Here is an 11,950-nt window from a genome sequence, read left to right on the forward strand (position 1 = left end):
CACAAAAAATAGACTCGGCGTCGGTGGAATTTATCTCTCCCTACCGTACTTGTTCCTCTCCTCGTCGTCCTCTCTCACACTCTCACTCTCTCGCTCTCTGTGTCTTCGCTCTCAGTCTCTCGCTCCCACTCTTCTCTTTTCGTCTCGTTCTGCAGATGGTCAATGTTCATAAGGAATTGGGACAGAAACCACCCCCCCAATCACGTCCCTAATCTTAACCTGCACAGCAGCCTCGCTCCAGCGAGCGGCAGACCGGCACGGTGGAGGGGGGGCGCCAAAGGTGTTGAAAGAGGCAAAGTTCGGCAGGCCGCGCTGGGTTGCGTCGCTGCGAGGGCTAGCACCGGACATTCCTGGAGATGACGGGCCCGAGATGACGGTTTTGAGAGCATCAAAGAGAAAGAGAGAGAAAGCGTTGAGAGCAAAGAAAGACAATCGCAATGACCTGGGAAGAAACAACAACGGCAACACCCCTCCAGGAGATTCTTTCCATCAGCTGCGGACGCGAATCGGGTTACATCTGCGGCACAGATCCAGATTGCAAGTCACAGATAATTGAACAAGGTTGATCAGAAGCGCGGGCACAGCGCCAGCCAGCCAGCCAGCATCAATTCATCTGCACCCTATACTACACACTACTATACCTGCCTCCCTATCATATCCTGGCTCTTCTGGTTGGCGCGCATCTCCCGCCTTGGCCAAATTGCAGCTGCAGTTGCAGTTACGACGAGGCGGCCAACAGCAGCAACCCAATCCGAGGCCGTTTGTTTTGCTTTCTCTGACCTTTCCCTGGGACCACTGCAGGAACTTGGCCAAGGCAAGCAAGTCAACATCCAGCATCATCGAATCAATCCAAAATCAGCCAAGTCCCCCAAATCATGAAGCAGATCCAGCAAATGGATCATTCTCCCCCCCTGGACCCCCCTCAAATCCCCCCCTCCTCCGCCCTGCTCTAGGCCACCACCCACCTGAGCTTACCCGCCCTGGATCCACCAACAAGACCACCTCATCAATGCATCGACTATTTTTCAGGGACCTTTTTCCTAACACGCTGTCCCTCGAATCTCCATCATGGTTCTGTCGTCTCGATCGTGTTTCGTTTCTTATTCGCGCTCTCTCCTAACGCGATAGTAATAGTGCTAATACTACTACTACTACTACTCTTCTCAGCCCCCCTCCCCTTCAAGAGCTTAGGCCATCCATATCCAAACAATAGGTCCCGCACCACCACCCCTTCTTTTCCCCCTTCCCCGTGCCCCTCGGGTGCTTCGGAGAGGGATCGTCTTGTTTCCAAGTACCGGCACTTGAAGAAGAGCCAAGCCAAAAGCTTGGTTGAGCCGCCGTTTCATACGGTAGTAAGGCAGTCAAGGTAGTTATATCACAGCCTTACAACCTCCTCCAGCACTACCAACAGTGACGTGCCCATCTCCCCATACCAGAAGAACGAATGCATATACTACACCGTACGTTTGCTTCTTCTTCCTACCTACGTAGATGCGCCCATCCGCCTCCCGGTCAATCCGACCCAGTCACGGACTTCATCTATTCCCGCGCTCACCAACAACCTTTTTCTCCAACCCGCACAATCTCCCGCGGCATTACACACTCTCCCAAAAACGCCGTAATACCACGATGACAGCTCTGGCCACACAGAGAGCAAGTCTAGACCCTTTCGATTCCCGCTCTCTCACTTCCCCCAACTGGTGACCCCCCTGTCATTGCTGTCTTCAGGAACCTGTTCGGCCACTGATTCTCCATCGTCCAACGAAACAAAAAGGTTCGCCGGGGAAGCACCGACACGAAGCAAGGACCTACCTAGTATTATTATCGGGGGAATACGACATCTTACTTGTGTGGCCATGTGCATGCTGTCGATTCCATCCAAATCCGACAGGGATTAAGCCAACAGAAGAACGACTGCTCGACTGTAGACAAGCAGGGTGGCAATCACGGAGTCAATATCACAATCTTACACGCAGCTACTCATCAAGATAATCCAATCCAATCCTAATAGCCAATTCGCTCAACATACAATGGACTGTCGTCCTTTTATTTCATCTTCACCAAAGTCGTCTCTCGTCTATCTATAAATGCCATGTACAACTTCGCGGTTTCATCATGCTATGCTCGCACCTTTTGCAACATTACAATAAGCTTGAGAGCAAGTTGTGCTCAATGCTCAAGCTCAAACAAAATCCAAAGCCGATCCCAAACGCCAATGCATGCTGTCAATCGCCGCAATCCCAAATCCCATGTGCGCCAATAACAATGCCGATCAAACAAAATATGCTTCGTACACCATGCTTCTTCTTTCTTTTTCTCTCTCAACATGATTCTTACTCCAACGCCTCGCCTGACAGGATGCTCCTTAGGATATCAGCACCGACACCCTCGGCAATCGACTCCATCTCCTTGTCTCCCACGCAGCTGGCAATTCGCTTCTCGTCGCCGCTGGCAGCCGCCACCTTTCGACCTCTTTTGCTGGGCGTTTGCGGCATCATGAAGCTGCCCGCCTTTCCTTCCACAGCATTGACAAGACCAAGGGTCTCGAGGCTACCCACCACCTCGCGGAACTCGGAGCTGGACAGAGGATGAAGTACCGAGTCCTGAAGACAAAGCTTGCAATACTTGTCGAAAAGGACCTTGACCGTGGGTGCCAGCGTCTGCGTCTTGCTAGGGGTGAGAGCCGCGCCAGGCGCCTTGGCCATTGTCCGAATGTGATTCTCGTAGGCCACCAACGAGCACAAGGCAGCCTTCTGCTGTAGGTTGAGAGCCTTGAGACGCTGGGTGGTTCCATTGCTGAAGGCGGCAGCTGTGACCTTGTTCAGGTGGCCAATCGAGGCTCGCGGAGCCGTCTCCGCAGTCAAAGCCTTGAGTGATGCGGTCGTGATTTGGTAGACACTTCGAGGAGCACCGCCGGTCGCGTTGTTGCCGTTGATACTTTCTCCAAGGGGCTTCTTCGTAGGCGTAAGCTGCAGAATCTTCTCTCGTGCTGCCTCCTCGTGCTTTGACCTGGTCTCGGCTTCGACGAGGTCCAGAGCCCGACGGCATATCTCAAACGCCTTGCGTAAATCTCCCGTCTGGCTTGAAACCTTCCGCGAACAGAGCTCAATGGCGGCGGGGTGGATAAAGGGAACAAATGCCTCCTTGCCTTCAGGCATCAGTGATTTCAGCCGTGTGATAATGATGTTCTTGACTTGAGCCGCAGTGTAAGGCAGGAAGGGAAGCAGCTCCGGCTTCAGATTCTTCGACTTGAGCCGTGGCAGAAACCGGTCGGTGAGATCCAGAGCGTTGGCAATACCGAGAAGCAAAAGCTTTGATGACTTTGCCAGAGACCATTCGAATACTCGATAAAGGCTCTCCAGATCCAATGTAAGAATGTGGTCAACCTCATCCAGCGTGACGAGATACTTGGTGGCCGACTTGGCCTTGGAAGAGAACATCTTGTGCAGAGCGGAGATGGCTTCCGCTTCAGATAGATCGCTGCCATCTTCGCCCAGAGCGGCCAGCAGAGTGTGATAGAGGTCCTTTGAGGACTTGATGCTCATGCAGTTGACGTAGGCGCTGCGAACCCCATCCACCTCGGAAAACTTCTTCGTCAAGCTGGTGATCATGGCGCTCTTTCCGGTGCCTGGCGGGCCGCTGATGTAGAGGCAGCCCCCGGGAGACGATGTCGAAACGCGGTCCAGGAATGCCGTCAACTGCTCGCGCTCGGCTTCCCTTCCCACCAGCTGACCGGGTTCGGCTCCTCTGGCGAACAGCTGTCGGGCTCGGTGGTAGATGGTCTGGATGTTGGTTGGCGTGAGAGGCGTCTGGGGTGTCGCTCGCTTGAAGAGCTTGCCCGCCGACATGACGGCATGCCGCGGAGTGCTAGGGTAAGAGCCGAATGCATCGCGATGCCGAGGCGTTGAGGGCGTGACGGGGTTGGGTTTTGATGGGGTCTGAGACTGGATTCGCCTATGCCTCCGTGACGACAGCTCCTTCAGCACGTCTTCAACCTGCTCCTCGTCCTCAGCAATATCGTCGTGTTCGGCGTCATCATAACTGGGATCCTGGTTCTCGTCATTGTATGAAATGTCCACCAGCCGGCATCGACGAAGTCGTTTGCTGGGAGTGGGCGAGTCTATGGCTGTGAGAGAGGTGCATGTTAGGATGACAAGTTCGACAAGGCGAGATGAAGAAGCAAGGCTGCTCGGTAGGACTTACCAGCATCCACAGCACTTCGCGTCCTCTTCCTCACTTCGGAACCAGCCATTGCACCTGACAATCAAAGGCAACCAGAAAAGCCAGAGAACTTCCAAGGTGCGCCTTCCAATACTTGTGAAACCGAGATAAGTGGAAAGAAGATCCCTTGATGCTTTCCCGGAATATGGTGATGAAGGCAGAGTGCAGGTGCAGTTGCAGGTTGTAGATACAGGTTAGGAAGGAAAATGCAGGTGCACATGGATTATGAGGGAAGGAAAAGCCGTTGCCCCATGTCTGGAAGGAACGAAGAGAAAAAAGGGCGATTTTGGCGTGTGAACCAGGGTGTCATTTTCTGGTGTGGCAGCCGCGAGGCAGCTTGGCGCGTTGATGCGCGTTTATAGACCGCGTTTAGCGTTTCAGCACCGCGGACGCGAGATTTCCCAGCTGGGAGCTCTTCCAGTTTCGACACCTAGAGGCGGGCCGTGCAGCGCTCTCTAGCCACTAGCATTTAGCGGTTACAGAGGGGTTGGCTGCATGCCCTACAGGCGGCACGCGTTTTTGGGCAAGGCTATCTGTAAAGTCGGGGGATTCGAATGGATAGTTTGCGCAGCTAGATTACGTGCAGAATGCGTGTTAGTTACAAGTCGTTGTATGCAGGTGAAGCGACAAAAACAGCTCTTATCGCTGCATCATGTCCTTCTTCGATTTTGTTTCACTGCAATTGGATTGATTGATACTGAACAACCGTGTCAACGTGCGCTTCTTTGGCTCGGCGCAGCCCAAGCTCAATCTGTTAGCGCTCCATCTCCCTCAGATTCCCGATCCCCTCCCTCGGGTCCGAGCCAGCCAATCGGGACATTGCGTCATACAAGTGACGAACTCATACATCAAGACCTCCAAACCCTCTTCAATTCCATCCATCACCAACCTCTCCCTGGATAATACCTCACCCAACCTCTAATTCGAACAGAATCTCGTAAGAATCAAAGATGACTACTTACATTCCTGCCATCACAGTCCCGTCGGCCGTGTTCCTGAATCCAGCCTCTTCGATTCTTCTGCCCATAACATTGGGCACAGCCGTTGGCTTTGGGACTCGACGTAAGCTGGGCCCTTCGTTGACGAATATACCACCTGCGATAGTAATATCAGAGTTTGAGCTGACATTTAAATCTAATGTTGGGACCTGACTGCAGCTTCCAAAACGCAAAAGACATATCTTGCTCTGAAGCAACCTCCTCTACACCCTCCGCCATGGGTCTTCGGACCCGTCTGGACAGTCCTCTATGGGTAACACACCTTCTCCCTCGAAACCTCCGTGATGCATACTCACAACCCTCAACTTGAAACATCATGTGATGATTCAGCTGACGCCCATGCCCAAAGCCTCATGGGCTACGCCGCCTACCGCGCCACTTTCAACGGACTCTCTCCCTTGTCCTCCCCTCAAACCATCCGAACGACCAGGCACAGCATGACCGTCTACTCCATCCAGCTCGGACTTAACCTCATCTGGATGCCCCTCTTCTTCGTCGCAAAGCGTCCCGTTGAGGCCACGGCTGACATCGTCGCCCTGCTGGGCCTCAACGGATACCTGGCGTATCTCTGGGGGTCCGTCGACTCTGTTGCCGCCTGGTGCCAGGCACCGTATCTGGCATGGCTGGGCTTTGCGACGTATTTGAGCGCAGGAGCAGGCTATTTGAATGGTTGGAATCTGCAAGATAAGGAGAATGCTAGGGAGGATGAGAAGCAGCAGCAAAACTAACAGGCTGGTGCGTGTTGCTCACGGCTCCCTCAATTACTATGCCACAATATCATATCTATGAGATCTTGTTTGAAGTATCATTGCAAATATGCGATATTCAAATCATCTATCGCTAGATCAATTGTTCATAAATATCTATCACGACTCCTTGTCCATGTATGACCCAAAACCCCCTTTTTTAATGCCAGACATCCAGCCTTTTGCGCGAAAATCGAAGACGTCGAAAGGAAAATACATAGAAACGCTGCAGCGACGCCGTGTAAACTCGGTAAGCCGCCGTAAATGAATGGTCTCGCCATATAAATGCCTCAGAAAAGGTATAAGAGAAATTAGACGAAGAGTAGCAGAAAGATTCACTGCCGAAAATCCATGCAGGACTATTGCATAGGAACGTGTCGCTTCAGCCCGTCATAGACCATGAAGATGAACGCAGAGCTGGGCGCCGCCCTAGCACAGGTAATGCCACACCCACGATACAGCCCTCGCAGGCCATGGTGCCTCCAAATGGCCATGCCCTCGCTCCAGAAGTCTCGGCGCTGGTGGGCGCCACCCACGGGCGACGTTTGCATGCGAGACTTGATGGTGTCGGCAGGGAAGAACAAGAAGTTGTAGGAAACGCCTCCTGAGGCGCCGGCAATGGCCTGCTGCCAGAGAGGAAGTGGCTTCGACCGGATCGCCTCTTGTTCCGCCTCAGAGGTAGCAGATCGCAGCCTCAAGCTGTAGAATGCCTTTGTGACCGTCTCCTTGGCTCCGAACCAGGCTGAGCAGCCACCGGCCTCCCTGATCAGCGTGCCGAGCTGGCCATGCCAGAAGCCTCTGATGCCCTCGTGCCGATATACCTCGCGGATTACAGCTAGAGGCCGTAGTTGGGCAACTTGTGCCCCCTCAGACAGGGCTGGCGCTTGGATCCTGCACTTGACAAGCTCAATCGGCGTGAGGACAAAGGACGTGAAGACACCAGATATGGCACCAGTCAGCCACAGCAAGGGCAACGTCAGCTCATTGTCCCGAGGAGCCAACTTGATCTGGTAGAGAAGCTCTCGCCCCACGCTCTCAAACAGAAAGAGGCTGCTAGTTTCTGCAGCAGCGCCAAACAAGGGAGCGCTGATTCCTCTGTATAGACCACGCAGGCCGTCGGATTTTATAGATTGTCGGAAGCAGTCCAAGGGGCCAGTGTACCTCAGCGGCAGGTGGTCGGGCTGGCTCTGGAGTCGGACTTTGACGGTGTCGAAGGGATATTCGATGTACTTGCCCGCAATACCGGCGACCTATGTTTCACCCCAATCAGCGAATGCCCTCCGCATATCAACGTCGCCAACCCCTTGATAGGACTTACCGATCCGTAGATGACATCTTCCACGGCATCCATAGTGGCCGTTCGGCTTTTGCCTCGGAATGCCAACTCAGGCTGGGCGGCAACCGAGGTGGTCATGTCAAGAGCGGCCTGAGCCATTCCGTGGGATTGGGTGGTAGCGCGCTCGAGAGGAAACAGCCAAACAGCAGAAAAGGGCTCTCGTCGTCGAACTTCTTTCCCTCAGCGCACTTCTTTCAGTCCCTAGCTTTGCCCCCTCTCCTGCGGGAGCGGGGGTTGAAAGCAGGTATGAAAGAATACGGCGAGCAAGACAAACGGGCGGCAGAGAAGACTGCGGAAAGGGGCGAGTTGTCCCTATAGATGGCGAGAAGGTGAAGATGGAGGTTTGGGGCGATGGCGGCGGCGGCGCAAAACGAGGACGATCAAAAAGCTTTAAATTTGAGCAGCGACCGGATTCCGCTGTGGGGGACCTGTTTCGAGCTCGCAATAATGCGGGAAAGAGCCCACACCGACTTCGCCCTAGTAGTTGTACTTGTGGTAGGGATGCAGAAGATGCAAGGATTGCGCAAGAGAAAGTGACACAAAGGCGACGCAGGCGGAGTGTGTCCCAGTTCTAGAGCAGTCGCGGGATTTTTTCTTCTCTTTGTTTGCTCGCAGCAGCGGCGGCGGCGGAGCTTCAGGAGTAGGAGATGATTAGGGGAGAAGAAAAGAGGACAAGGGCTCGGGTTGCTACTACATTGTGAAGGCGTGGCTCAGCTGCAAGGAGAGGGAAAAGTGACATATACTATCTCGCCGTTGAGTGTCTCGGTCTCGAGCTTCGCAGCCAACTTTTCGTCCCGACTCCCAAAAGAGGCGTGACTGTAAAATTTCGATCTTATCGCGGCTTATCGATAGGCTGCGAGGGGCCCGCACTTGGTTGCGATTGGCTGCTCTGATTCGTGTACCTGCCGGGATCGGTTCAGGCTTTCACACCCCGGCACTTGCATGTGCTGCCTGTAGGTGCAGGTACAGGTGTAGTAGTACTACTTGGGTGAGAACCTGGGCCGTGCAGTATGGGAGCCTCAAAAGAGCTTCATACTTAGTTGTTCTTGGGATCATGGCTCGTTAATGACTCATCGTCACCCAGATCTTGATGGAACTTTATAGGCATTTTGGGGGACTGAAATAACACATGGCCATGTATATAAACTCCATGAAGTCAGAAACATCATACTCCACTTCACAAAGCACGGTTGGGCAGCGTCAGGCTTGTATAATGCTCCTCTACAGCCTGTACCTTACCTTGGGACTATTGTCTTGAACAACCAGGAGGTTTGTTAGTACTTTGTCACATTTGCAAGATGATCGTACACCTCCGGATCCACGTTCCTTCGGCAAAATGCCAGAATAGGCCCCCTCCTTATTCATGGTATTCATACTACTGTAGGTAGGACCGAAAAACCGCTCAGCTGCATGGTGCCGAGAGGCAGCCAGGTAGCACACTTTTGTGTGTTGAGCTTGTATCGGATGAATTGCCCTCGCTGTTGCTGTCCACCTTCAAGGGGCTTCCATCATCACCAAGCCCAGTCTTTTGTATTAGCGTCCATGGCGGCTTCGTTACTTTTGTGGAAACCTCAAGCTGGGAGTCTTCACTCATCCACTCTCTTCATGACCATATCTTCATTTCAGCCTACCAGCTTTCAGTCGAAAGCTTCAACCAATTACCAGGCTCGCTGGATCAGGACAAGAGCATTCACGACAGCACTACGCCCACTTACACAGGCAAATCGTGTGCTCCTCCCAAACCTTCATTCCACATCGACATCACGCCGAATCCAGAATTCATCATGTAATACTTCTTACAAAACGAATGAGTTGAGCTTTCAGAAGAGAGGGGATTTCCCTTTGCAAAAACCTGACAAGTTCAATAAACCGGGTATGAAGTGGTTTTAGTCTACGGAGTCCCATGCAGGCCCTCATGTCTAGGACCTGGCTAGCGTCTCATCTGGACCCGCATGGTGACGATGCAGAATTGTTATCAGATGATCAGATAATTTTTCGCGGCCAAGATGTGTGAAGCCATATCCACTCGCCAAGATGGGACAATTCGTATTGCCCTCCACAGTAGTACGTCAGTAGAATGAGTGCCTGACTCTCAACGTACGGTAGCTCTATATGTACCAAACAAGAAGGGCTGAGGAACCCTGTTGATCTTCATTTCTTCCATGGAGCAAGTTGGAGTCTCACGCCCACATAGTGCTCTCAACTTTGAGAGATTAGGAAGGGTCATTCTCGCTTGGTGTTGTCTTACTCAACGGAAATGCAGACAGACCGCCAGAGGGATCGTATACACAAGACAGGAGTTCATCACCCCTCAAAGCTTCTAATCTTGTCTCTAGTGTGATATTACTACTACTACATATAACGGCCCGCCATCAAGGCATCCTTCGGCCATACGAGCGATTTATACTATCCAACCTCGCGGAGATCCGGTAAACCCGATGCTACAAATACACCACATCGTCGTGATACATAACACCATGCCCAAGACATCTCGCCGTCCGTACGGCCAAACACCGTCCCAGTATCACACAGTCCTCCATCCCATCACTGCTTCTTCTTAGCCTCCTTCTTCGCCACCTCCTTCTCGTCGTCATAGTCCCTCTTCTCGGCATACCACTGCCCTGCCTGCAACACCAGGATTCCCACCAAGACCAGCGCCAGAATCGTGTTGCTCGCCGCCAGCACCTTGAGGCTGTCCTCCCTGCCGAGGACAATCTCGCCGTCGAACCGGCCCTTGGACGCGGCAAACTCCTCCGAGTGCCAGAAGCCGGAGCTGACGGTGCGCAGGCCCTTGACAATGTTGGAGACGTAGACGGCCACGCCGATGAGGTACAGGATCAGCGAGGCGCCGTCAAATAGGAAGTTGGCCTCGCTGGGGCGGAAGAGCTTGATGAAGAGGCCGAGGAAGCCCACGCTCATGATGATGTTGAGGAGACGGCCGATGAGCGGCGGCGACTGGTGAACGAACTTGAGGTGCGTCTCGAGCTGGTCGTAGTAGTCGGCGGCGACGGGTTCTTTCGTCCACAGGAGGGGGAAGTCGTACGGGAACGACGCGAAGAGGATGCCCAGGAAGAAGCATGTCGCTGGAGCCCAGTATTAGCACATTGGCACACAATGGCCGTCCTCGCTCAGCTACGGCGAAGCGAGGCGCAGGCAAAAAGAATATTGACAGGGCATCATACGTCCGATGATGAGGAAAGTCGCAAAGGACGTCGATCCGCGGTAGTCCTTGGACTTGGTGGTCTTGGACCAATCAATGTAGGAGGATGAGCTCATGGTAGCTTGTGCGCGAGAAGAAGAAGCGCTGTTCGGTCCTGGTAGGTATGAGCAGAGTATGAGGACGATTGCAAGAGACGGTCGTCGGAAAGTCACAGAAGCCGTTGCGCAGCGCTCGTTGCAACCATGTGATGCGTGGAACAATGGGGGAGAAGAAGAGGAAAAAAGGACAGAAGAGGTTATCGTGTCCGTCAATTGAACCAACTTGCAGTGCGTGGGGGAGCTGGAGAGTCTAAATTTGCGGAGGGACCAGCATTGGCGAGGTACCAGTACTTTCGCGGGTTAGCTCCCCCAGATGGTACCAGCAGAAAAGCAACGCTTGCCTTTGCGCCGCTAACGGATTGGAAGTCGCGGTACTCTAGATGTATGGCGGCATTAGCCCCTCCATCATCGTATCAGATACCCGCAGCTTGGGAAGGTTCGTTATCGCTGCAGCTTACAGGCACCAGCTGCTGCAAGCAGGGCTGCCTTTCAGCTGCATGCCAGCAATTCTTTGCCCTTTCAAATACTTTTTCTCTTTGTTCTGCTTTTACGCCTTTGTTTGTCCCCTTCAGCCCCTTCCGGACTCTCGTTTCCCGTTGTCCAGCTTGATCACTCTGTTAGCGTTCAGTTGCCGTCCTGCGTGTTTCTTCACCATCAAGCGCTTTTGTGCTTTAAGAACACAGCTTCAATCTCGTATACCGCGTTGTTGCTTCCTGCGATAAAACACGCCACCCCAAAAACATAATCCCGATAATACACACACCACGAGCAGCACCAAACCATCCAAATGACCCTCCTACTGCAGCTGCTTCTCCTACTCTTCATCCCGCTCATCAGCGCTGCCGATGCCACCGTCTCGATATACGACGACTCCGACAAGTACATCTACTACGGATGCTTCAACGAAACGACCCAAGTCCCGGGGTCGGCCGAGACGCGCGCGTTGGGCGGCGGCATCGATGAGAGTCTGCCAGGCGAGATGACGGTGCCGAAATGCCTTGCCTTTTGCGGCAATGGAAGCACCGAGTATCGGTATGCTGGGCTGGAGTGGTCAAGGTAATGTTTCTCAGTCGACCTTTTGTTTTTTTCAGTGGGGGATAGTTATGGACGTGCTGATGGCTGTTCTAGAGAATGCTGGTGTGCCCAGACATTGTCTGGAATAGCTGAGAAGCTCGACGATACGGCGTGCAACTATCCCTGCGAGGGCGACAACACCACCGCATGTGGTGGTTCCTTGAAACTGTCCGTCTATCGCGCTTCTTTTGCGAGTCGAGTGTCTGCTTCGAGCGTGTTTTGTCTAGCGATCTCCGGGCTGGTGATGATGATGATGATGTGGTAATGCCATGATGATAATGCCTGTCTATTAGACGTTTTGTGAGTGTGTAAATGGG

General features: G+C 53.2%; 5 protein-coding genes across 5 annotated transcripts; 2 read left to right on the forward strand and 3 right to left on the reverse strand.

The window, feature by feature from the left end:
• Positions 1–2,333: 2,333 nt before the first annotated feature.
• Positions 2,334–4,252, reverse strand: BBK36DRAFT_1117025 (cell division control protein Cdc6; the record flags this gene model as incomplete). The annotated part of the gene is made up of 2 exons (XM_024890304.1): positions 2,334–4,126; positions 4,204–4,252. 2 exons carry the CDS (start codon positions 4,250–4,252, stop codon positions 2,334–2,336), a joined length of 1,842 nt encoding a protein of 613 aa, XP_024750415.1.
• A 919-nt stretch (positions 4,253–5,171) lies between these two features.
• Positions 5,172–5,947, forward strand: BBK36DRAFT_1140853 (TspO/MBR-related protein; the record flags this gene model as incomplete). Its single annotated transcript, XM_024893408.1, has 3 exons — positions 5,172–5,283; positions 5,379–5,472; positions 5,569–5,947. 3 exons carry the CDS (start codon positions 5,172–5,174, stop codon positions 5,945–5,947), a joined length of 585 nt encoding a protein of 194 aa, XP_024750416.1.
• Positions 5,948–6,324: 377 nt separating this feature from the next.
• Positions 6,325–7,379, reverse strand: BBK36DRAFT_1117397 (mitochondrial carrier; the record flags this gene model as incomplete). Its single annotated transcript, XM_024890347.1, has 2 exons — positions 6,325–7,215; positions 7,284–7,379. The coding sequence occupies 2 exons, from the start codon at positions 7,377–7,379 to the stop codon at positions 6,325–6,327; spliced, it is 987 nt and encodes a 328-aa protein (XP_024750417.1).
• Positions 7,380–9,648: 2,269 nt separating this feature from the next.
• On the reverse strand, positions 9,649–10,755 carry BBK36DRAFT_1135271 (secretory component protein-like protein). Its single transcript, XM_024892583.1, is given in 4 exon segments — positions 9,649–10,384; positions 10,469–10,471; positions 10,487–10,598; positions 10,669–10,755. The coding sequence occupies 3 exon segments, from the start codon at positions 10,575–10,577 to the stop codon at positions 9,846–9,848; spliced, it is 633 nt and encodes a 210-aa protein (XP_024750418.1). The 5' UTR covers positions 10,578–10,598; positions 10,669–10,755; the 3' UTR covers positions 9,649–9,845.
• Positions 10,756–11,346: 591 nt separating this feature from the next.
• BBK36DRAFT_1199549 (WSC-domain-containing protein) lies at positions 11,347–11,898 on the forward strand (the record flags this gene model as incomplete). Its single annotated transcript, XM_024897094.1, has 2 exons — positions 11,347–11,615; positions 11,688–11,898. 2 exons carry the CDS (start codon positions 11,347–11,349, stop codon positions 11,896–11,898), a joined length of 480 nt encoding a protein of 159 aa, XP_024750419.1.
• Between the last annotated feature and the right edge of the window lie 52 nt (positions 11,899–11,950).

The sequence above is a fragment of the Trichoderma citrinoviride genome (genome assembly GCF_003025115.1).
Source record: "Trichoderma citrinoviride strain TUCIM 6016 unplaced genomic scaffold BBK36scaffold_6, whole genome shotgun sequence".
Classification (NCBI taxonomy): domain Eukaryota; kingdom Fungi; phylum Ascomycota; class Sordariomycetes; order Hypocreales; family Hypocreaceae; genus Trichoderma; species Trichoderma citrinoviride.